Source organism: Sphaeramia orbicularis, chromosome 15, assembly GCF_902148855.1.
Source record: "Sphaeramia orbicularis chromosome 15, fSphaOr1.1, whole genome shotgun sequence".
NCBI classification, from domain to species: domain Eukaryota; kingdom Metazoa; phylum Chordata; class Actinopteri; order Kurtiformes; family Apogonidae; genus Sphaeramia; species Sphaeramia orbicularis.
This window is the reverse complement of record NC_043971.1, coordinates 21,776,473-21,801,036: the sequence shown is the minus strand read 5'-3', so window position 1 is coordinate 21,801,036 and position 24,564 is coordinate 21,776,473. Positions and strand designations below refer to the sequence as shown.

Genomic DNA, 24,564 nt, shown 5'->3' with positions numbered 1-24,564 from the left:
GAATGCACAAACATTTGAAACCACTGTCTGTAACAGTTTGTCTTTAACCAAGGGGGTTGCTGCTAATGACAGTCCCCAGACTCAAATTTAAGCAGTAATGAGTTGGGAGATTTATTTACTGTATACTCAGGCACTGGTGTAGAGTGATAAGCCAAATGATTGTGGCTTCTCTGGAGCAGTGGCACCACTGTTCCTTTTACACATGCTGTCCTCTTTATAATCCATGCTGGCAGTGAGGGAAATGACTTATTAAGCATCTGAAACATTTACAGGTGAAAAAAGAAGAAGAAAAAAAAAAAAAGGCTTCAAACCTGGACAAAGTAGTTACTTGGTTTTGATGTGATCATGAAATGAAGGAAGATAGGTAGTTTTTCAACATGCTGCATAGATATTATTGATATTATAACATCTCTTCCTTAGAAAATATTTTACCCTTTTAGTTAAGATGTTGTAATATTAATAATATCTATCTTATAATATATATATCTTCCTTCATTTCATGAACCCATCACAACCAAGTAACTATGGTGATGTTTAAGTACCCCCTCTCTGTACTTTCTAAATATGTACAGTTAAATACAAAGCAATGAAGTAGTTTGCATTAGAAAATAATGTACTATTTTATGAGGTTGTCTTCTGCATTTGTGGTTTTGGTTCGTGGTTCGTTTAGCCATGTGTATGTGTGTGTGTGTGTGTGTGTGTGTGTGTGTGTGTATATATATATATATATATATATATATATATATATATATATTGGATTTAGGAAAACCTTATCCTTCCATTATTTCCCTGTATTCTAAAATACAGTATTCTAAGTTTTTAAAAAGAAATTTCAATTTGCTTGCTCTGTCTATAAGATCTTGCATGGACTTACTCCACCACCTCTGGGGGAGTTATGTTCAAATCCAGCACCAGTGGGAGAGTAACCAGAGCTTCCTCCAGAGTTGACAGTGCAGTACCATTTAGACACACAGCCTTCAGTAAACAGGTGTTATCAGTCAAAGGTACTGAGGTTTGGAATGAGATTCCAGCACTGCACCACATTTAATACTATTAAAGACAATCTAACAAAGTGGCAAAAAAGAGACCAGGTCTGTCTGCACTAATTTTATGCTTCTCTGTGCCTTTTCAGTGTTCTTTGTTACTGTCATTAGTCTGTGGCAATTGTCCAGTTCTTCTATTGTGTTGTTAATTTTTAAATTGTTTGTGTTTGTTATTTGTAATTTTTGCCATTATAATGTTATTTCCTCTGACCTACCAGGGGCTGCAGATGGAAAGTAGCCTTTGGCTAACTCTGGCATATTTACCTTTACATGTACATTAATATGCACTGTCCCTTAAAAAAAAAAAATCTATCTATCTATCTATCTATCTATCTATCTATCTATCTATCTATCTATCTATCTATCTATCTATCTATCTATCTATCTATCTATCTATCTATCTATCTATCTATCTATCTATCTATCTATCTATCTATCTATCTATCTATCTATCTATCGGTCTATCGGTCTATCTGTCTGTCTGTCTGTCTGTCTGTCTGTCTGTCTGTCTGTCTGTCTATATATATTATAGATACAGATATAGATATCATGGCAGCATTAATAACATATTTTTTTTAATTGTTAGCCATTCCTTTGCTCAGTGATAAACAATATGGTCTAGTCATTATCAGTTCATCGTGCACTACACACAGGTTTTTTTCCTTACATTGGTTTAAACAAATCATTTCAGTAACATAGCCCCCCTTGATGTTGCCGTTTTTATTGTAGTTTTGGCTCCTACCCTCCTTTTGCTTCCCTGGTTGCAACCTCCCTGCTCTGTCTGGGCTGTGCCATTGCTTCCTTTTGTCACCTTAGGCATCACTGCCAAAATGCCAAGCCATGCCATATGGCTCTCCTTCATGAGAGACATGACAGGAAGGTTATATTTGTTGACCCAGTAGATGAATATGCTAGTTCCTTTTCTGAGGTACATTCACAGCAAAGACTTTTGGATTGTGGCAACACATACGTTTATACAACTGTTTAATATTGTACTCAACCATTCTCTCTTGTATTTTACTTGTTTGATTTTTCATGCAGATATTGCTGGGGGTTTTCTTTATTCTGGTGGCACTGCTGTTCACTGTTGCCCTGTTCATTTCAAAGTAAGTGATCTGTGTTATATCACAGTCTAATGGTTAGCTTACAAATTTATGTAATAACAGGACGTGTGGAGAATTTATGAAATGTATAAAATGAGTATTAATGTGGGGTTTTTTTGGGTTTTTTTGTTTTTTGTCTTGGTGACAGTTTGGATAAGGCTCTCCACTCAGCTGGAATCAGCTCTGGGTTCATAGTCTTTGGCACCAACCTAACCAACCCTCTGAATGAACTCCTGTTAGCCTTACAACCTGTGAGTACCCTGTCATCTCCCATGTGTAAGTGTGTGTGCTTCAATTTACTGGCACTATAGTGACACTTCACGTACAAAAGCAGGTATAATAGATGAGTCACACTCCATCTGCTCTCTGAATAGGTTTTAAAAGCAAACATTATGGTATATGTACAAGTGACTCTCACAAAGGACAGTTCAATGTCTTTCCTTCGGCTATAAAAAGTCAACTAAAAAAAAAATTAATAATGAAATTGTACATATTTCTTCATTGCATGTGTCCTTTGTTCACCTGCACAAGGGAATTGACTCTAATGACAGCTTTATTTTAAAGTGAGTAAAAAATCCATTAACATCTATAATAGTAATTAGATGAAACTGTTAAATGTGGAGCATAAAAACAACACCATGCAGTAAACCATAGTTCAATGCAGTAGCCCTACCTTTATAAAACATAATGATTATCATAATCTCTACTCAACACCACTAGGCTCTTTGTAGCGTAACCATCCAAATGATGCTTTTAAGGCTCAACTGAGAGGAATTACAGTGATTGTGATTGCCTCTTTTACGTTTGCTCCCCTGTGCTCTCTTCAGGAGGGGGTTATTTGTAGTTTTTCAGAGTTCATTGTACAGATTTGACGATGGAAGTGGTGTGAAAGTACATCCAGTAAATACAAGATGAATATAAATAAGCTAAAATTCATGAAGTGTTCACTATCAATAGTTCTTTTATTTAGACTGTTTGCCTTGTGTACAAACTCTCAAAGTCTCTGTTAACAGATAACAGAACACTGACAAAGATAAAAATGCAAATATATTGTTAAATCTTTTTTCAAAAGGAGAGATTAAAGTATTGTGAAACTTAGAAATTCATGGAAACTCAGAACTAGATGCTAGTTATCTAAATCATCAAAATGTGTTTGTTTTCTCTCCTTGCATCTTTAATTGTATCGAAATAATCAAATCCTTATTAACTTACTGAAGTGTATGAGACTGAGTGTCTTTTGAATCTGCTCCCTAATGCATATATTATATTAATTATTTTTAAATCTGTTATAATAATCTTTATTTGTCAAAAAGATAATGTAAAGCAAAACAACCTATTTAAATGACTCCACTGTCACTGGCCAGTTTTATTGTTTGCTACATTGCTCTTTCCTGTTCGAGAGACATGAATAGTTTAAGAGACTCACAAGACTTGGAACCTACCAAATCTACTTTTTCCTAAACTTCCAATTCCAACCCACTGATATTTCCTGTTTTTTGCATCAGAGTAGTGGAGCCAGTAAACCTAGACATTGTGTTGAATGACTGAACCTATCTTTAAAGCCTTACAAATGTGAAATATTGAGATCGACAAAACATCAAATCACTGCCACTCCTTTAGTTCTCCAGGTCAGTACTACAGGTCTGGAAACTCAACAGAATATCCTCAGCCGGACTTAGTATTCTACAGGAGAAATTCTAGAAAAAAATGACTGACAGCTCAGACCATTAAAGAATTGCTTCATAGACAGTGGCATTGATTAAATGTCTAAGGCCAGTGTTCAGAAGTATGACCTTGGTATTTAAGGAATTAAGTGAACCATACAAAGAGTAGGACAAACCATAATTACCATTTCAGGTTAAACCATAATAACATGTCAGTGTAAAGAACACATCTGATGCGTATGTCATGTTAAGTATATGTATGTGGTCCTTGTCTTATTTTTGTACTGATTAAAAGATTATTTGTATATTCTGGGCCTGTCCTTTGCATAAAGTTGAGAAACCAGTCACCGTTAAACGCACATTGTTTGCTCCATATTTAGGCACATTAATTGGCCTAGACCAAGCTGCATTGATAATAGCTGCTCATTAACAGCTTCAAGCATCCTAGAGAGGCTGCCAGCCTGAATGTTTGGCCCCAGAAAGCAATTATGACTTTATTTGTCACTTGTTTATGTAACATAACTGACCTCTGTGCCCGGAATCACAGGTTTTTCCTTTGGATTACATCCTGATCACAGTCATCACCATGTACTTTGTGTTCACATCCATGGCCGGGATTCGCAACATGGGCATCTGGTTCTTTTGGATAAGGGTAAGCAAAAGTGCCTCTTCTATCTTATCTTGTTTACACGTACAAGCAGTCATTTGATTGACCTTTTCTTTTCTTTTCTTTTTTGCAGCTTTACAAAATAAGACCTAAGAGAACCCGTCCCCAAGCTCTTCTCTTCCTCTGTATGATTCTTCTATTGATTGTTCTCCACACCAGCTACATGATCTACAGCCTAGCCCCTCAGTATGTCATGTATGGCAGCCAGAAATATCTTGTACAGGTGAGCAGACATGTATATGTTATGCATCCGTATACCACACTTTTAATCTTTTTGAGGAGAGCTTGCATTGACTGACAACAAGGCTCTAACGATGGCAGTGTCAGTCAGTCAGTGGGCTTAAACCACTTTGGTCCAGCTCGGTGTAGGCAGCATCATGGTCTCTAAGGGCTGGTAGCGGGGCTTTTAGGCACTTGTTCTTTTTGCATTCTGTCTATCTATGTTAGACTATGTGGCTATTACTGTGTGGATCTGTTGTTTGACAGTCCACCCTCTTTGTGATCTGATGTACTGCAGCATTGGTTCTCGTTCTCTCTCCCCCTCTCTCTGTCTCCCACTATCACTGTCTGTGTGGGTGTGTGCATGTGGTTTGGATATACCATTATTACTATTCTTTGTCTCGGAAAATCTTTTTCCGCAACAACAACATAATTAAAATGAACTACTGTGCTTGAAAACAGTTCCTCATACTAGAAATAGAATGAATGCCGTCTTACCACCTATAGTGTATTTAAAAAATGACATTTATACAAGCGCGTAATGTTTGCATAATCATTATTAAGAACGGAGTACAGTAAACATAAACATATAGACTCAAGCATTTTACCTGTTGTCTGTGTATTCTATAAAGTACAAAGATCTGTGTATTATCTCTGTATAGGACGCATTAAAACTGCACAGTGTTAATTTTTTTCACATAAGTGGGTCAGGTTTAGGATAGCACTTATGTTGTATTTAACACATTCACTGTCAATAATTTTGAAGTACAGACATATTATGTTAATTTTCTACACATTCCTACAAATGTGTACCTGTCACAATCTAACATTTATCAGATATACCCACAAAAACCTTAACAGAACTCATGGTTATGGACGATTTTAATGTATTGTTTTCTCGCTACATGATGTTTTTTTTTTTTTGTTTTTTTTTTCAGTGATGCTATGTTGTATAAACCATACACAACTGGAGAAGCACATTCACAGTTAATATAGTACCAGACATTAACAGGTTGCATTTTGATTTTTATGTTGAGCAAGAAACATCTCCAGTGGAATAATCTCAATTTTGTGATTTTTGGCATTTTTCGTGAGATAAACCTCAATAAACTGAATTATTTTATGTTTCTCAACACTAGTATAAAGTCAAAACCCACATTTTTTGTTTTTGTTCCTTTTAAAATATAAAAAGTCCTCATTTAGAATTGAAATCCTGCTGTTGTGGAGTGTTTTTTTTCTGTCTAATATTGAATATTATTTATAATTCTTTTAGGGTCTAGCCTAGAAGAAATAGTTGTAGTTTTTTTGGCTAAACTGATAAATGTATCATGCTTTTTATCAGAGCCAGATGCCCTCAGCAGGTCCTACATCTGGGAATGCTACTTTTGGCACTACGAGGATCTGTGATGCTGATGCGCCTGAGGGTAAGTCTGTCATCACTACCAGCACAGTAAGGTAGCACTGGTCGAATAGTGAGATGTTGGAAGAACTTACAACACATCATCAAAGATTTATTCCTCACAATCCGAGTCTATACTAGAAGAAAGAAAGGACAGTGTGCAACAGAGCTATTTCATGTATAATCATCATTCATTATTCATTGGAGGGAATAATACCAAGGACAAACAATTACTAATGCAATATGTGGCCTCTCGCTGTATCCATGCCAACCTTTATTACACTAAATCAGCCATGAAAGCACAAATGTGTGAATGTACTGTACATCATACCAGTGAGCTTTATCCTGATAATTTATTCATTTGCCTAATGCTCGAGTCAGGCACTTTTCATATTTGGTAATAAAGGAAGAGATATTTCTATTATAGACAGGTACTGCCTACTGAAATATAAATCTATTTATGTACTTAAAATAACTGTACATCAGACATGCGCAGACAATTTAACGTTTAAGGACTGTGGAAAAACACTCGAAGCTCAAGTCAAAGTCACCTTTTACTACCAGCTAATGTTACAAATGGAAACAAACATGTTATGAACACACCACTCATACATATTCATAAGCATACCCTGCTTTAGCCACTTATGAATTCAAAGAGCTTTTCAGACTCTGTAAACTAATCTGTGAAGACAAGACAACCTCTCACCTTTAGGGAAAGTAGACTCTTATGAATGTTTGTTTTCATGAACAGAGATCTGTGTTTGCAGGAACTAATTATTTTTTTTTAATTCAAATGACTCAAGGTGTTAGGCCGTAAACACTCTCCCAGAGGATATGAAATTGGATTGCAGTTAGTTTAGCTAATGAATGTTGATAGGTTTAAATGTCAAGTATGTAATAAAATAACATGGTAAAGTTAATATAGAAAGAAGTTAAGGAGAAGTTACAGTCTATTAGATAAAACCATGTTTAATATTTTTTTAATATTAAATTATATTTCCTAACACTCTCCCAGGGGATATGAAATTGGATTGCAGTTAGTTTATCTAATGAATGTTGATAGGTTTAAATGTTAAGTATGTAGTAAAATAACATGGTAAAGTTAATATAGAAAGAAGTTAAGGAGAAGTTACAGTCTATTAAATAAAACCATATTTAATATTTTCTCAATATTAAATTATTATTATTATTATTATTATTATTATTATTATTATTATTAAATTCCCTCTTGAGTTTAAACAACTGCATACAAGTTGGAGTAAGAATCAAAGTTGATGACAATAAGGGTAAGATAATAATAATAATAATAATAATAATAATAATAATAATAATAATAATAATAATAATAAAGTTTATTTATATAGCACTTTTTTGCAGAAGGATTTCACAAAGTGCTTTACAAAGAGATGCAAACTTAAGTTGTTAAATAGCTGCAGAATTCCTAATAGAGCAGAAACTGCTAATGAAAATGGCTGAGTAAATAATACATATGTTCCTTGAAGAGAACTTTCATTTATTTTTGTGGTTTTATCATCAAGTGATTTAATGAAAGTGTCTTCGTTCCTTTTGTTAAGACATTGAAGCGTGTTAATATTGCCATTAGGACAGACATGTGAGTCTGGACTTGTGGGAGAAAAGTGTGAAGTGATGATCAGTTGTGTAACTGAATACAGCAATGATATTAGTAATGACGTGGCTTTTATTCAGAATTTTTACTTTATTCATCAGGAAAATAGATACAGATGCAAACTGACGTGCAGAGGGAAAAGTCAATGCAATATTTTCTCACGTTAATAGTCCTGATTGTCACATAAGTACAGCTTCTTGCATTCAAGGGAAGACTAATGTTTTTTGCTGCATATAGATTAAACTTGACAAACATACACTGAACAAAAATATAAAAGCAACACTTCTTTTAGCTCCCATTTTTCATGAGCTGAACTCAAAGATCTAAGACTTTTTCTATGTACAGAAAAGACCTATCTCTCTCAAATATTGTTCACAAATCTGTCTAAATCTGTGTCAGTGAGCGCTTCCCCTTTGCTGAGGTAATCCATTCACCTCACAGGTGGGGCATATCAGGATGCTGATTAGACAGCAGGATTATTGCACAGGTGTGTCTTAAGCTGGTCACAATAAAAGGCCACTCTAAAATGTGCAGTTTTACTGTACTGGGGGGGTCCAGGGGGGAGGGGTCAGAAAACCAGTCAATTATCTGGTGTGACCACCATTTGCCTCACACAGTGCACCACATCTCCTTCACATAGACTTGATCAGGTTGTTGATTGGGCCTGTGGAATGTTGCTCACGCCTCTTCGATGGCTGTGCGAAGTTTCTGGATATTGGCAGGAACTGGAACACGGTGTTGTTTACGCCGATCCAGAGCATCCCAAACATGTCCAATGGGTTACATGTCAGTGTAGGTGAGTATGGTGGCCATGCATGAACTGGGATGTTTTCAGCTTCTAGGAATTGTGTCCAGATCCTTCAACATGGGGCCGTGCATTATCATGAAGCGACATGAGGTGATGGTCGTGGATGAGCAGCACAACAATGGGCCTCAGGATCTGGTCACGGAATCTCTGTGCATTCAAAATGCCATCAGTAAAATGCACCTGTGTTTGTTATCCATAACATATACCTGCCCATACCATAACCCCACCACCACCGTGAGCCACTTGATTCACAACATTGACATCAGCAAACTGCTCACCCACACAACACCATACACACTGTCTGCCATCTGCCCTGTACAGTGAAAACTGGGATTCATCCATGAAGAGAACACCTCTACAAAGTGCCAGACACCATTGAATGTGAGCATTTGCCCACTCAAGTCGGTTACAACAACAAACAGCAGTCAGGTCGAGACCCCAGTGAGGACAATGAGCATGCAGATGAGCTTCCCTGAGACAGTTTTTGACAGTTGGTGGAGAAATTCTTTGGTTATGCAAACCAATTGTTGCAGCAGCTGTCCAGGTGGATGGTCTCAGACAATCTTGGAGGTGAAGATGTTGGATGTGGAGGTCCTGGGCTGGGGTGGTTACACATAGTCTGCGGTTGTGAGGCTGGTTGGATGTACTGCTAAATTCTCTGAAACTCCTTAGGAGACGGCTTATGGTAGAGAAATGAACATTCAGTTCATGGACAACAGCTCTGGTGGACATTCCTGCAGTCAGCATGCCAATTGCACACTCCCTCAAAACGTGTGTCATCTGTTGCATTGTACTGTGTGATAAAACTGGACCTTTTTGAGTGGCCTTTTATTGTGGCCAGCTTAAGACACACCTGTGCAATAGTCATGCTGCCTAATCAGTATCTTGATATGTCCCACCTGTGAGGTGGATAGATTGTCTCAGCAAAGGAGAAGTGCTCACTAACACAGATTTAGACAAATTTGTGAACAATATTTGAGAGAAATGGGCCTTTTGTGTAGAAAACATGGGAACAAAAACAAAAGTGTTGTGTTTATATTTTTGGTCAGTGTAACAGTAGCCCCTTTTACACAGTACTTCTGTTTGGGGAATATTTCACTTTTATTCTGGAATGACGTCTGTGTAAACAAAATGGTGAGATTATTTGGTCCCACCTCTGTAGTGCCTTTGGAGGTAGTAACAGAGCTGTGATAAAGGAGGAATCGTGATTCCAGAACACCATGTAAAAGGAACACCTCACGTTCCACAACCAAGGTGTGACGTTTTGATGAGATGTTGCTTGTGTGACCCCCGCGCTAGGGCATTTAGAAATGAGCACTGGCCATGTACAGTAAACAAACATATCAACGCGACCAGAAAGATGTCGAACTGGGGAGACGCCGAGATCTGTGAGCTGTTGTCACTTCAGGTGGAGGACTCTATTCATGCTAACATTTGTGAAACGGTGAAAGACTCTGCTTGGAGTATTTCCAATGTGCAAGTTATACGTCACACTATACGCTGCACTGCGTCACTGCTCCTTTGATTCCGGAACGCAGGTCCACTGTGTAAAAGTCCAACCTGTCTCACCTCTGTTACTCCTTTGACTTAGCTGTGTAAATCGGTCAATGGTGGTAAAAATTACCATCACCATCTCACCTTTTTTCCAGGATCTCTATATAAAAGTGGCTTGTGTCACATAATTTGACAAAGCCGATCTTGTCTTGCTCTGAATACTACCATTTAATGGTCCATGGTTGTTTGCTGTTTGTAGTCATAATTTCTGAAACTTGCAATGCCCTGTAATACTCCTCTAACACTACGATTCAAAGGGAATTAGTGAAATTAATTAGATTTGGTTTGTTTGGTCACAAACAAATAATTTGCTTTCTGGCCAATGCTTTTCCCCATTGTTCCCAAAATAGAATCAAGGATAATTCTGCTCTAATACATCTTGTTATTGCAGCTCAGGGCTATTTTGTAACTGACTAAGAGTGAAATTAAAGATAGCAGCTGAAGTTTATTTTATAAAATGAGACAAGCCAAAATGTCTCTCTGGCATCAGAGCCTCAGTTAGAAGAAACAGAAACCAGGTTGCGCCCAAGCAGCATTAATTATTGATGGTGCATGTCAAATGGTTTTTGGAACCTGTTATTTTCATCGACATTTTGGCACGCTTCAGTGCTTCAGTGTCTTTTAGTATTCTAATAGAGCTCCTGGTGCTGGAGTCACTAGTGCAATGGCCAACAGGATTTCTACACACCCCTCTGACCAGCTTGTGGCAGTAGACCCTATGTTGACCCTCTTGGATATGGCTCCTACTTTTATAATGATGTACTACCTACCAGAAGGAGGAGGAAGTTTCAAACAGAGACAACACATGGAACTGAAACGGTATATGCTCACAAGCACATCGGCTAACTAGAAGGTCACTCAGAGAGCACAGACCACTGTTGTTCTCATTCCATCGTATTATTAAATAACAAACAAATCAGACATTATGACCCAATAAGCTTCCCTCATTTTTGTCAGTAGGTGTGACTGGTTCATGTAGTTATTTGTTAAATGTAACTGACACCCACAATTGTACATTACGTTAGCCTGGCTTTCTTAAATGTTAAAAATGGTAGGGGAAAAAAAGGAAAGCTGTCTCCTTTCCATTTTATGCATCTGTTTCAGCGCAAGAGGCATTTGTCCTTAGTTCATGCTCGACCCCTCCATCGAATTTCTAGAAATGAGGTGCATTTATTGTTTGGTAATCCTGACATACTGATAGGCAAACAAAGGGAAGTGATTTCATTCCTCCTTTGTGGAAGAAATAAACTGCAGAAAGTAAGAGGCACTTCATTTTTCTTAAGTTTTTTGTTTTGTTTTGTTTTGTTTTGTTTTTTTACTATATTGCTACATCAGCCTTAAAAATTATTTCTGTATTGCCTGAAGCAATAAGAGGTGAGCAGAGAAAGCGCTTAAAGTTACAGTATATAATGTCTGCAGTGCTAATATCTTATGAAATCTATACATTTAGAAACCAGGGCTAAGCTGTTGAGTTAAAAAAAAAATAAAGAAAACAAAAAGAAAAGAAAATAAACAATATTTATACAGTGCAGTTTCTCCAGGGAGAGAAGAAAAAAGAGCTATGAGTGTCAGATAATTTACCTCTTTTCCTTTTAAGATCCTCCCTGTTGATGTGTTGATTAAGAATGGGATTACACCGTGGTAGAAAAAGGCATCAGTGACATAAGAAGCTGTGGCAGGGCGTCACTTTGTACTAATCTTTGGTGCGACACTCAGTCAACACATGGCTAAAGCATCAGAGGGTCAGAGTCAAGCTGGTGACTGATTGGCTGCTTGGTCACAGAGGTGCAATGGCACTAACATCTCAGTGAGCAGGTGCTCAGCACCAAGCTCTCCATTATCTACTCTAAGGTTATTACCAGGCCATCAGTCATTTACTCAACATAATGGAAATGAGTCCTCTGGAATTAGTTGCCATGGACAACAGGAATATGTATTTTAAAGTCTTCCTCAGGTGACAGTTTTCACGCAGAGTAGTAATAGTACAGGTTCGCTTAGAAAAATTAAAAACTACAGTGGTCTAAAATGTGTTATTATTATTATAATGTACCACTCCAGCTCCTGCGGTCAAGACACTGACATTTCTTCTCTTATTTTAGCAGCAGAGAATAATATGCTTTATTGATCTTGTGAAGAGCCTCAAACATCAGGACCCCCCCCTCCCCCTCCCCTTCTTAAAAATTTGCCTGGTTAATTTTACAGTATACACTTTTATTTTCTCTCAGTCCATTTTACACAAACTTGAACTCTTGCAGCACTAAATCTCTCCAGGTTTGGTTAAAGCATATTCAATCACTTTACTTGAAAGTTCTTTAAATAGATAATTTTATTAATGAACATAATTTGAATATTTTATAGTTTCATGGAGCCTGGCTGAAACCTGAGGAATTCTTAACATTAGATGAAGCTGATCTGTCAGATTATTCTTAACCACAGTTGGTGCTCACACTGGTACATGTGGTTGGGGAGTTACTTTGATCAGACTCTGTGTTGAATTTCAGTCCATTTACATGTTCATCTACCATCTGCACTTGTCAGCATAGATGTTTTTTTTTATTTAATTTTTTTTTTTTTTTTATTTCATGTAACTGTACTGCACCACCTTCCAGGATAATGAGTTGGCTTATGTCGTGCTTTGCCTCTTATTTTTAACCGACAATCACCTAATCATCGAGAATTTTAGCCTTGTGAATAATCCATCACACACAGTAAATAGCTATTTCTCTGTTATTGATGCATTTGATTTTATATCACCTCGATTCCTCCCTTCACAGATTTATCTGTCTTTGTGTCCATCTCTAATGATCCCTCCCTCACCAAAGAAATTAACTGTCTCCACTGTTGTTTATTGCTGTCATGTTAACACCTCCATCATCACATCAGCGCACCCCCCCCCCCCCATTATTGGCTGCACCAGTTCCCTTGACAATCTAACCAACGATTGTAATGACATTCTGTCCAGGACTCCTGACTCAATTTCTTTTCTAAAACAAAAGGCTCTGCTTGATTAAATCTCTGTCACATTATTTGAAAAACATTGCACACAAGCATGGCAGCAAAAACACAAATGACAGAATAGCTCTGGAGTGTATCAAAACACAACAAGTTAAGTTTTTAGAAAAAAAAGATCATTTCATCTTAATAACTTGAATGATAGCTTTTGTTTTTTGGAATAGGAGTGTAATCAATCAGCTCTCACATTACTTCAATTCTGTTATGTTTTTTTTTTGTTTGTTTGTTTTTGCCATTTTGAGTTCCACACCATTAATGACAAAAAATAAAAAAAATTAAAGCTCCTTTATACCCACTTCATTCTGTCCTTTTTCTTTTTCTCTATATGAAACATAAAAAAAGCCTTCATTTACAGAGTAGTGTTATCACTGTGGACTGCTGTTTCCTAGCAACTTACTCGTCTCGGCAGAATTGTTTTAAAGAGCTACAGGGGTAAGATGGTCATAATTTTATGCGTTTCCTATGAGATACCAGGTGCCCAAGCAATTTTCAACATCAGACTCCCTCAACCCCAACACCAATTAATAGTAATTTTCTTTGCAGCAAAGGGATTATCATCAATTTATGATACGATGAAACGTGTCTATCAAAAGTTATTCTCCTTAAAGAAAAAAGTGTTTGCGTTTGCAGTCACATCCCTCCTTTGGTTTGACTTTGTGTCCAAGGGCATTGACTATTGAATGACAGAATCAATTTATATCATACATCAATGTTGAGATACAAAGAAAATGATATTCTTAATTTTTTTGTCAACTGATTTATTGTTATCTTGATCCAGTAAATAACTAATCAGTATCAGTAGATGTCAGTGGAACAGTCAGTTATAGATTACAGCTCTGTAAGTTACATAATGCTGTCAATAGGAGTCTTAGTCGAGCTAAAATGATAAATCAGTTTGGAAGACATCAACTTGTTTTGTATATATGTCCATACTGGCACCTGTAATTACATGTAACCAAAGGTAACAATGTTTTAAGTTGTTTTAAATTAGCTTTTTTGTTTTTTTTCTTATGTGCCTCTGTCCGTGTGCTTTTCTTGTCCTGGTTTTGCAGAGAATGTTCAGACTAAAGGTCTTAACACACCAGGGGCATTTCCTTTTTTCATTTAATTAATGCACACGTCATTTTCAAACTGTTGTTTATGTTATGAGAACACAAATATAACCTGGCATTTTATTTTATTGGAACAATATTGATGTTTCTGAGGGGTTTTTCGGAGCTTTTTGTACTATGAATAAAGGTATCGACTGATCCTTTCTGTGAGACGGATGTTGTGTGATAACAACATGATAGATCTGTTGGCTTGTAGCCACATTGTTTGTATGAAACAAAAATATAGGTTATAAGATAATGAACCCAAGGACAACATGCGGAGCAGCAAAAAAAAAAAAAAAAAACTCACCAAGAAACTGGACTGTCAGGATAGTTTAAGTGTCAGAACTTTTACTGATGTGAATAGTTCTGATGCAAGTATTATAGAGTGGTATTTTGCACTTTTGTGGTATTTGTTACACTCCTGGTGTATAGAGGCTTTAAGAGTGAATCATGTCATCACTAGAGTCGAGAGAGCTCTTGAATGTGTTTTAAAATTCTGTTGCTGTTACTGTGACACTGTGTACAACCAGTACATCGCAATTACCACACTTGTTCTTTTTCAGGCAATGTGCGTCATGCATGAATGTTTTTTTTTTTTTGTTCTTTTTTGTTTTTGTTTTTATACATCTAAAATAATGAAATCCTATGTGGGATTCATGAAATGTACTGTACTTGTAGGCAATTTTTTTCTTACATATTGATGAATTGCATTTGATTTGGAGGCGTGGCAATGTAATTCGTAATCAGTGAAAGGAAATTCCCCAATACGCCTGTATATAGTCTGGGGCAGGGGTACCGATGTGCTGTGTACAAACCAACAAGCTGCTGCAGTTTGACAAATAATGTTACATTTATGTTAAACTCAGGAGGAGCAGGGGAAAAAGAAAAGGAGATTTAAGGGCAAGGGAAAAACACTTCTTTTATACAGATACAAATTATAGCTCTGTTACAAAAATATACAGTATTACCTATACATTTATTATTTTAAAGTGGTAGCTATGGAGTCACCAGTCCAAAAAAAGTGCAAACTATGGCAATTGATCACCAGACCAATTAATGCTGTATATGCAAAAAAAGAAGTCTTGTTTAAAAAAAAAAAAAAAAAAAAAAAAGTTTCATGTGGAAATGGGCCAATGAACAAAGCCTGGCCAGTATGCTGAGACTGAACCAGTGTATGTCAGCTTGTTTGTTTCCAGCTGAGCTTTAATCCAGGCACAGTGAACTGAAGAATGAAAGAGCCATGTCCCCCACACCCCACCCAGCATGCTCAGCATTTGATCACATATTATATTTTTGGGTGTTGATCGAAATAAGTTGTAAAGATACTGTGGAAGACGCTGATTGTTAATGTGCTGTGCATATCTGTGCTTTAAAGGGGTCATATTTTGCTAAGCCCACTTTTTTTTTCTTTTTTTTTTTTTTATTAGTGATAGTTAACAAGATGTTGTGGACAGAAAAACAACATCAAAACATAAACAAAGGGAAAATCAAACAAATAAACAAGCCAAAAACTACAACAACAACGACAGAGTAATGACAAATAACTACAATGCCAACATCATATTACAATGAAAAAGATAACAAATGCAAAGAGCAACTAAACAGTATAGCTTGATTAGGGGTGATAGTGAAAAGGGGAAGAGGGGAATGAGGGGGAAAATACTAATTGTTGTAATAATGATAATGATAATAACAACAACACAAAAATATATAATAATAATACCAGTAGTCTAATTTGCTAGTATTATTGTGGCGGCGGTAGCAGCAGAGGCAGTCACAATACAACACTGCTAAACCCACTTTTATTAGTCTTTGGTACATTTATTTGTGTATTTGGACCCTAATAGTTCAAAAACTTGGAATTTGAACACTCCAGGTGCTGCAAAGCTATCTTTATATTCATTGTGGCAAAAATCAAGTGGATTTCTTCGACCCATTTTAATTCCTGCCTAATTTGTTGCGTCTATAACTAGTTACATCACGACATTTGCATGTATAAGGTCAAGTACGTAAGTAAGTTCTCTGATTACGCCATAATTGTTTGTCAGCAGCAGTGGTTGTAGTAAAAACTGAAAATATGTCCATACTTCGAGCCGATTACCTAAAATGTTCAGTTGTTGGTTGTATTAGCGAACTCAAGTGCCTGAACGAGACAGAAAACACGGACAACAACCTGGAGGGGGTGGGGTGTGAAGTGTCTCATTTGCATCTAAAGGACCAGTGCTCAAAATGACCTTTCTTGTGTCATTACTCAGAAATAGGGTTGAAGATGGTCCTGTGGAGTTTAATTAATGAAGAATTCAAACCCAAGCATAGCATTTACAGTTTATATATACCACAGGGAAATGTTTTAAAATGCATAATTCCATTTAAAAAAAAAAAAAGCAAAATATCACTCCTTTAGTAATGTAGGAACAGCTGTGTGTAAAGCAGTTTAATTCTGAAACTTTATTATATTTAATTTTAAATTGCTTCATTATCACTTGATTTTAAATAATTTTTATTCCATGGTCTTACAAAGTAAATATTTCATGTCACAAAATGCAGTTGGTTTCTGCTCATACTTGACTGGTCCGGATCAGATTTTAGTCTAAAAACAAACAGGAAATATGAAAGTATTGACGAATGCCACAAAAGTTTTTAAAATTGCGCATACACTGAATTTAAGATCAAATCTGTGCATGTGGACGTTTCATGCACGAGGCCTGGTGACCAAAGTCTAGGGATTTACATGTGAACAATGATCCTCAAGGCGACAGTATTTACATCGAAATGTCCTAAAAGAAAAAAGAAAACTGTTATTCTCACAATGTCCATTAAACATGCATTAAAATTATATTCACACATTCAGCCAAGCCGCTTCTCCTTCAAACTGAAAAAGATTTTGATGATGTTTGACACCACCTCTGCATGGAATTTTACTAACTAAACTAATTTAACTACTAAACTGACTAAATTGTTCGATGAAATGCTTCTGTATTGAGGCAGATCTGCAGCAACAAGCAAATCACATCAATTCCTGCAGAAAACATTCTAGTTAGTTAGTTTACATTGCTACTTGTATGTGAATTGGGATTGGATGTGATGCCTGTTTGGAGCGGATGGGATTTGTGATTTGTGTTGGTTATTGCAGAACAAAATAGAGCTAAATAAGAAAGTGAATATTGATCTGTAAGTTTATCAAATGGAGAAAAGCACATGATTGGACTGTTCTGCATCTGCTAGATGTGAAACTATTTTCTTATTTTCAAAATATCAATGGGCAGTGATTAGTATGACTTATGTCCAGCCTTTGGTGTTAAATCAGTGTTTATTTAACACCAATGATGATTTGTCAATGAGGGAAAACAACCTTGATTTTTGTCCTTAACCCATAAAGACCCAAACACCCACCATGGACCAAAACCACCGACTGATATAATTCATTCAATACTTGTTGATCCACTAATCCTATCAATACATGTAAATAATTGTTAGTCATCTTTTCATGGTCATCCGATATGACCCATTTGGACGTTCAGAGGCTCCGTAGTGAACATGGATACACCGTCATTTTCTACAACATTGATTCACCAGTAAAACCCATGGAGTTGGATCAATGACAGTGGGTGGGGACACTTGGTTTAATATATACTTTATTTTACCAGGTAGAAAAAGCCTAATTGAGATTGCAAATCTCTAATTCAAGAGTGACCTGGCCAAGAAAAGCAGCATAACACAGTTTCTGACAAGACGAGACATAATCAACACAATACAAAAACTTATAATCGATAGTTACAGAACAATCATATGTGCAAGTTTAGAAACAGTTACATTGAACAAGCTCATTGATTTATGCTCCTTTAAAATAGCTTTAAATGCACCTAGTAGCAAGTTCAGATAGATTTAGGTTGTTTTGCAGGATGTTCCATGCAGAGGGGGCAGCATATTGAAAAGCAGTCTTACCCAACTCTGTTCTGACTCAAGTAACCACCATCAGTATGTTTTTTGTGAACTCAGAGCATACTGTTGTTGGTTTTTCCACATATATGTACAGAGATAAGATGGGAGCAGCCTGAGAATACATTTGTAAATGAAAATCAACTGATGAGACCTCCTACGAATATACAGAGAAGGGAATCCAGCCGTAGTATACAAAGTGCAATGGTGAACACAATTTCCACGGTTTATGTTTAGTTACCTCCGCCAAGGAGGTTATGTTTTTGCCAGGGTTTGTTTGTTTGTTTGTTTGTTTGTTTCAAAAAGTTATGGACAGATTTGGATGACATTTTCAGGGTTTGTTGGAAATGGGATAAGGAAGAAATGATTAAATTTTGGTGGTGATCGGGGGTGGGGGGGGGCCCACGGGGGGGGCCACTGATCAGCCTTGGCGGAGGTCTGCGCTCTCCGAGTGCTTCTAGTTTATGATATTTTTGCTGAAAAAAATCACTTTTCCCTCTTTTTTTTATGATTTGAGCTAATAACCTTTGAATTTACTCTGAGCTTTAATGAACATCTATAGCAGGGGTGTCAAACTCATTTTAGTTCAAGGGGCACATTCAGCTAAATTTGATCTGGAGTGGGACGGACCAGTAAAATAATAACATAATAATATATAAATAATGTCAACTCCAAACTTTTCACTGTTTTAGAGCAAAAAAAGTAAATTTACATTATGAAAAGGTTTACATCTACAAACTATCCTTTCAAAAGATGTGAATAACATGAAAAAACTGAAAAATTAAGTGTAATTTTAACAATATTATGCCTCAGTTTATCATTTACACATGTACATTATAACTTACAGATCACAGTGGATCTACAAACACACAAAACATTTAATAACAGACAGAAAATTGTTATTAAAAATTGTTAAAATTGTACTTCCTTCTCTTAAGACATTTCAGGTTGGTTCATATTTGTTCCGGTTATTCACATTTTTTTGCGAAATTATACTTTGTTTTAGTGTAAATACATGAAAATATTTACATTTACAAAGAGAAAAATTTGGAGTTGTCATTATTTCTATGTTATTATGATAGTATTTTACTGGTCTGACCCACTTGAGATTGAATTGGTCTGAATGTGGAACCTGAACTAAAAGGATTGTTAATATCTTAGTGTAATTTTTGCATTTCACAAATTCATCCCAAGGGCCAGACTGGACCCTTTGGCGGGCTGGATTTGGCCCCCGGGCTGCATGTTTGACACCTGTAATCTATAGGATCAGTGAAATAAATTTAGGAAAATACATGATTTACACTGAAAAAACTTAAAATAAAGAGGGTATTATTACAATAAATGGTGATAAATCACTTAAGAAAGGTTAATATGCAGAGAAATTTCTTTTCAAACTGCCACAAAAGTACAACTGGGTCTTTATGGGTTAAAGTAATATCAAACTCAAGAGAGAGACCCAAAAATCTAATATAAAATACTAAATAAGTCTTTCTGTCCTCAGTGGTTACAGAAGTCATAAGTTACATTAAGTTTTACTCTGTCGGTTTTAGTCAGATAAGTTATGCGTGTATAGATATGTCTTGGGCAGGGCTTAAGTTAATTTTCTTTGAATGTAGAAAACAATGAGAATTCACGCTGAGAATAGATTCTTTTATGCACATTCAGCTGTAACGCTAATATGAAAAAGCCCAAGATGAGAGAATAGTTGAAGGAAGAGCATCCTCAAAGGACACTGGAGCGAAAATCCTCTGTTGCTTTTAGATGGGTCTGAGAAAGTAAAAGCTCACAGTGTAAGTACATGAGTGCTCACAGACAGAGGCTTTCACAAAGAACACAGCATGTGTATGTGTGCGCATGCAGAGTTTTATGCATGCGCTTGTGTTTGTGTTTGAACGCAGAGATGAAAGTTATACATAATGCATGGTGCTACACGGGGCAGCACTCACCCGGGTATCATGAGTCAAGGTGAAATTACCTGCTCTCATACAATGCCCCGTGCTCTTATCAGAGAACGGTAATGATTTCAAGGTGAAGCAGGTCAGTGGTGTACATGATAATATATTTAGGCAGACCACTGTTGAGAACCATCTGCAGGTCCCACTCGGAGCCCTGCAATTCAGGTGAGCAGCTGGAGAGCTACAGATGGCTGAGGTACTGGAGGAAAAGAGTGGGGTCAGGGGGATGAAGACAGACTTGGTTTTTCTATTATCTGTTGATCCTAGTGAAGCGAAAGCAGATTTTTGTTCCCCCTTCAGAGCTCTACGGAGTCTGCTTGAGCTGATCTTCATTGTAAATGAAACGCCAAAGACCTGGGATTTTGGTTACTTAAAAGAAAAACATCTAGTGTCTAAAACTTTTCAAAATGTTGTTTTTCAGGGAGTGAGCTGTAAGCCGCAGAGTTTTTTTATTTTATTTTTTTTGTATCATGATGTCACGTAGCTTCATATAAGTCTGATTGCACTGTTCATAGGGTTCAAGTCAGTGTGAGGAGCTGTGTAAAAAACAGTGTGATAGGAGCAGCTCAGCAGGGTCAGCGTTAAAGCTCCAGATGGCTCTCTAACATCGCCAGACAGTGCATTTCATCTCCACTTCAGCTTTGTGCACATTCCCTCTTGCCTCGCGCCGTCTCTCTGATTCGCAGGTTATTGAAATATTTGCCTTTTATATTTTCGTCAGCATGCACGGTTAAGCAAATTAACACACGTGATCCGAAGGGAAGGGTTTTTCCCTCCTCTCCTCTTTTTTTTTTTCTTTTGTTTTTCACACAAAAACAATTCAAGTGCTTAAGAGAGACCCTCAGACACCGCACGCAAATCATTGGCACTTTCCACATTTGACGTCATCTGCTTTTCCCATGCTTGCCAATACCCATTCATGCACATAAAGGGAAATGACTCAGCTTGAGGATTTTTATATTATTCCTGCCGTCTCTGCCAGTCAGATCAATAGCAGTATCAGTCCTGTCAAAAGCCGGAGAGCTAAGACTCTAAAGGTGATGTCACCCACTATAAAGCACAGACGAACAATGATGCAGGATTTTAGAAAGTATAAATAAGTTTCCTTCTGGGTTTGGTATTAAGGTGTTGCAAGCTTCATAGTTGTCTCTTAGAGCTCTGCGTGTGCAAAATGTCAGTTTAGGGACACCACAGAGCTACTTCATTTGATTTACAAATGTACACATTGAGCAGCTTTTCATACTAAGACAACTATGCATGAACAGAAATACTACTTAAATTAGAAGTGCAGCTAGCAGATTAAACCTTTCATATTTTTGCCAGTGGAATAGTTTCTGGCCTGATATCTCAGTTAAGTAGGAATTTCCTAAATTTGTTTAATCCCTGAATGCACATGGACTTAAAACTTTATTTATTGTGTCAGTATCTAAGTCAGTGTTATGATATGAAGCAGCTTGGTGTCTCCCTGGAATCCAAGCTTACCTTAATAAATAGACATAACATCTACTTTTTTTTTTTTTACTGACTTTTCCAAAGTGTTGAATAAATGCAAATTGCTGCTGAATAAAGTTCATCGCAGAAAAGAAGATATTGACAGCATTTGCCTCTAACACTGACAAGCATTGTTAGCAAACTAGCAAAACACTTCTCACCAAACTGCTACGCAAGCAAACACATTTCCTGCTGTTGAAACACGGATCCTTTCAATGCACAAATACTGTCAATTGCTTTGTTTGGAGATCATTTTCATTTTAAGCTCACATTGCTGAAAACATTCCCTCACAAAGCACTCTGAGGCCTCTCCTCCTCGGCATTTTGAGTAGTCACGCCAACCTTAATAAACTCTTATTTGTGTTTTTGTTTGCATCACACATATGATCAAACATGAGGGAATTACACAAATTACACTCAAGCATTTCGAGTGCTACTTGAGCCAGAGAACAATCACATTTTCAGGTCCAGAATTGTGAGAAGAGGGACAAATCCTGAAAGAAGAACCTCTTTGCTTATTTGCCTCGGGAAAATAAATGCACATATCATAGAATTATTCTATATTTTACCGAAAAAGTCATGTATTTAAGGTCAAATATCAACAATTTTTTTATGTTTAAGAACAGAAACAAGTGTTGTGTCAGTGTAAGCACATGATTTGGATAAATATATTACATAGTGTACATACATATGACAAAAAAAAAAATACTGTGCTGTTTAAAGAATTCTGCTTTCAGAGTGCATCAGATAAAGTCAGATTCACATGACCTCCTCAGTGAATCGCGCCAACATTTATAAAACATAAACTTCTTGTTTTGTCTTGTTTTCTGCCCATGCATTTACCTTTGCCTTTTCACCATGTAACACTGGATATATTGGATGCAAGTCTCTATTAAATGTTGCATCATTCCAGTCTTATCCTTTGCCGAAGCCATATTCACAGTGACAGTGACATGGGTTTCCTCTTCACAGCAGACTGGTTGTCTTTTTTAGTTATAGTGACAAAATAGCCCGAGGCAGCGTTTCATGTAGTGTTAGCCTCCTGTTTTTTGGCTCTTAAGTGAGCATAGACCCCTTTACAACACAGATGTATAACAAGTGCTACACTTATGTGATTAGAAACACTGTGTAGCAATAGATGTGTCACGTTTTATTGCACTTGTGTTTTTCTGGATCGTTGTCCACACCACTGACTCTGCATCACCTCTCATAAACCTGCCAACAAGTAATTTGTCCTTTGTTGATTCCCTGGATCTTTGAGCTCACAGATTTTTTTCTTCACTTCTGCTTCATCAGTCACTTAAGATTTGACAGATCTCTATTTCATTTTTTTTTACTGCATACCTTGTCTATTCATTAATTTTACATTTTAACAGAGGATATATAGGTTGAATTTTATAAACCATCATAGTAAAACATTTCGTATTTTTTTGTAAAATTACAGGTGGATCTATGTTTATCCTTTCTTACCCTAGTTATGTCTGCTTACTTTTAATTTCAGAGTTTCTTAAACTTTGTTTCACACTTAGAAATTGCTTAGACTTTCCAATTTTGGCAAACAGGTTTGTATTCCCAAAATTACACCATTGACAACATGTTAAATTTATGTGTCCTACAAAAAGTAATGCACCTGGTTCCACTTGAATAATGAGCGTTTCCTTCGTTTTCTATGCTTGAAGGAATAACAGGTGTTATAATGAATAGTGAAAATGTCAAATTTCTAATCCACCTTTTGGGCTCAAACTTCATAATGTGAACCGTACTTATTAAAATATGTTGGGACTGTATACCTTGAGTATTCTTTGTGACCTATAACTTTACATACACTATATATGGACAGAAATAATAGTGCATATCACATCTACATCTTGTAGGACTTGTTATTTACATCAATGTGAAATATCATGATAAAAATGTCCATGTCAGCTGCTGTCAATAATTATCTGAAATGTCAAATCAATATTTCTTCTACATCTGTTGGCTGTTGTTGATTATTTACTGTGAGAATGTGATAGATATTTCTGAAATCTCTAGGTGGAACATTCGAAACTATTACAATGATTAAAAAAGAAAAATAACATTGAGTAGAATTTAGTAAAAATATAATCTAAAGCATTTTGTAAGCATGTATGTATGTAGGTATGTATTTATTTGTATTTCGAATATTAAAAAAGCAAAAAGAAGGGAAAAATGTAAAAAAAAACAAAAAAGTAAAAAAATGTTTGAAAAGGAATGGGATGAAATACAACTTATATACTCCATGTCAGTTCCTCAAAGTAACTTAACAAATCTAATACGTCAAAATAAATTCTAACCAATCCTGCACGAAACGCAAAAATATTATACATATCAAAATAAACTCTGTCCATTTCATAGCCGTTTTACGCATATAGATAGACTTCATTTCAAACATGAATAGGCAAAATAAATTCCAGACCCAAAAGGACACTCCAATATATGGAAATAAATCAACCAAAAAAGAAAACAAATATCACACAACTGTACAACAATTTCACTGTGACCCCACAACAACAATCAATGTCCAAAAAAAAAATAGGAAAAAGTCAAGCCCACGTTGTCCCGCCCCAATTCCACATGACCTGACACATGACATAAATGACAATGTAAACTCAAATTAACAAAATCAAGAGGAAGTAAAACGAATAAATGTATTTCATATAAATGTAATTATCACCTCAATAATATTTATCAAACTATGAAGTTATATTATTACAGTTATTATCATTTCCATCTCCATATTTTGTCCATATAGTGTATTTATCTTTTCATAGTCCATATATTTTTAACAATAAAATTTAGATGATTGTTTTGTGTTCTTTCTGTGTTTTACAGACCAGTGCATTGTGACAAGATCTTATCTTTTCCTGCACAAGTTCTGGTTCTTCAGCACCATCTACTACTTTGGTAACTGGGCTTTTATTGCGGTAAGTTTAATGCATTTATCACCGAAGCACCTTAGTCCTATATT

General features: G+C 36.3%; 1 protein-coding gene across 3 annotated transcripts in view; it reads left to right on the top strand.

Moving 5' to 3' along the window:
- lmbrd1 (LMBR1 domain containing 1) overlaps positions 1 to 24,564 on the top strand; it is a 70,031-nt gene that overhangs the window by 43,669 nt on the left and 1,798 nt on the right. For 2 of the 3 annotated variants that reach the window (XM_030155654.1, XM_030155652.1), the window contains 6 exons: positions 2,085 to 2,149; positions 2,295 to 2,397; positions 4,358 to 4,462; positions 4,551 to 4,700; positions 6,039 to 6,120; positions 24,429 to 24,520. In XM_030155654.1, the coding sequence (XP_030011514.1) occupies positions 2,085 to 2,149; positions 2,295 to 2,397; positions 4,358 to 4,462; positions 4,551 to 4,700; positions 6,039 to 6,120; positions 24,429 to 24,520 (597 nt within the window). The remainder of the gene's footprint in view (positions 1 to 2,084; positions 2,150 to 2,294; positions 2,398 to 4,357; positions 4,463 to 4,550; positions 4,701 to 6,038; positions 6,121 to 24,428; positions 24,521 to 24,564) is intronic. The other variant, XM_030155653.1, reaches the window with a different exon arrangement.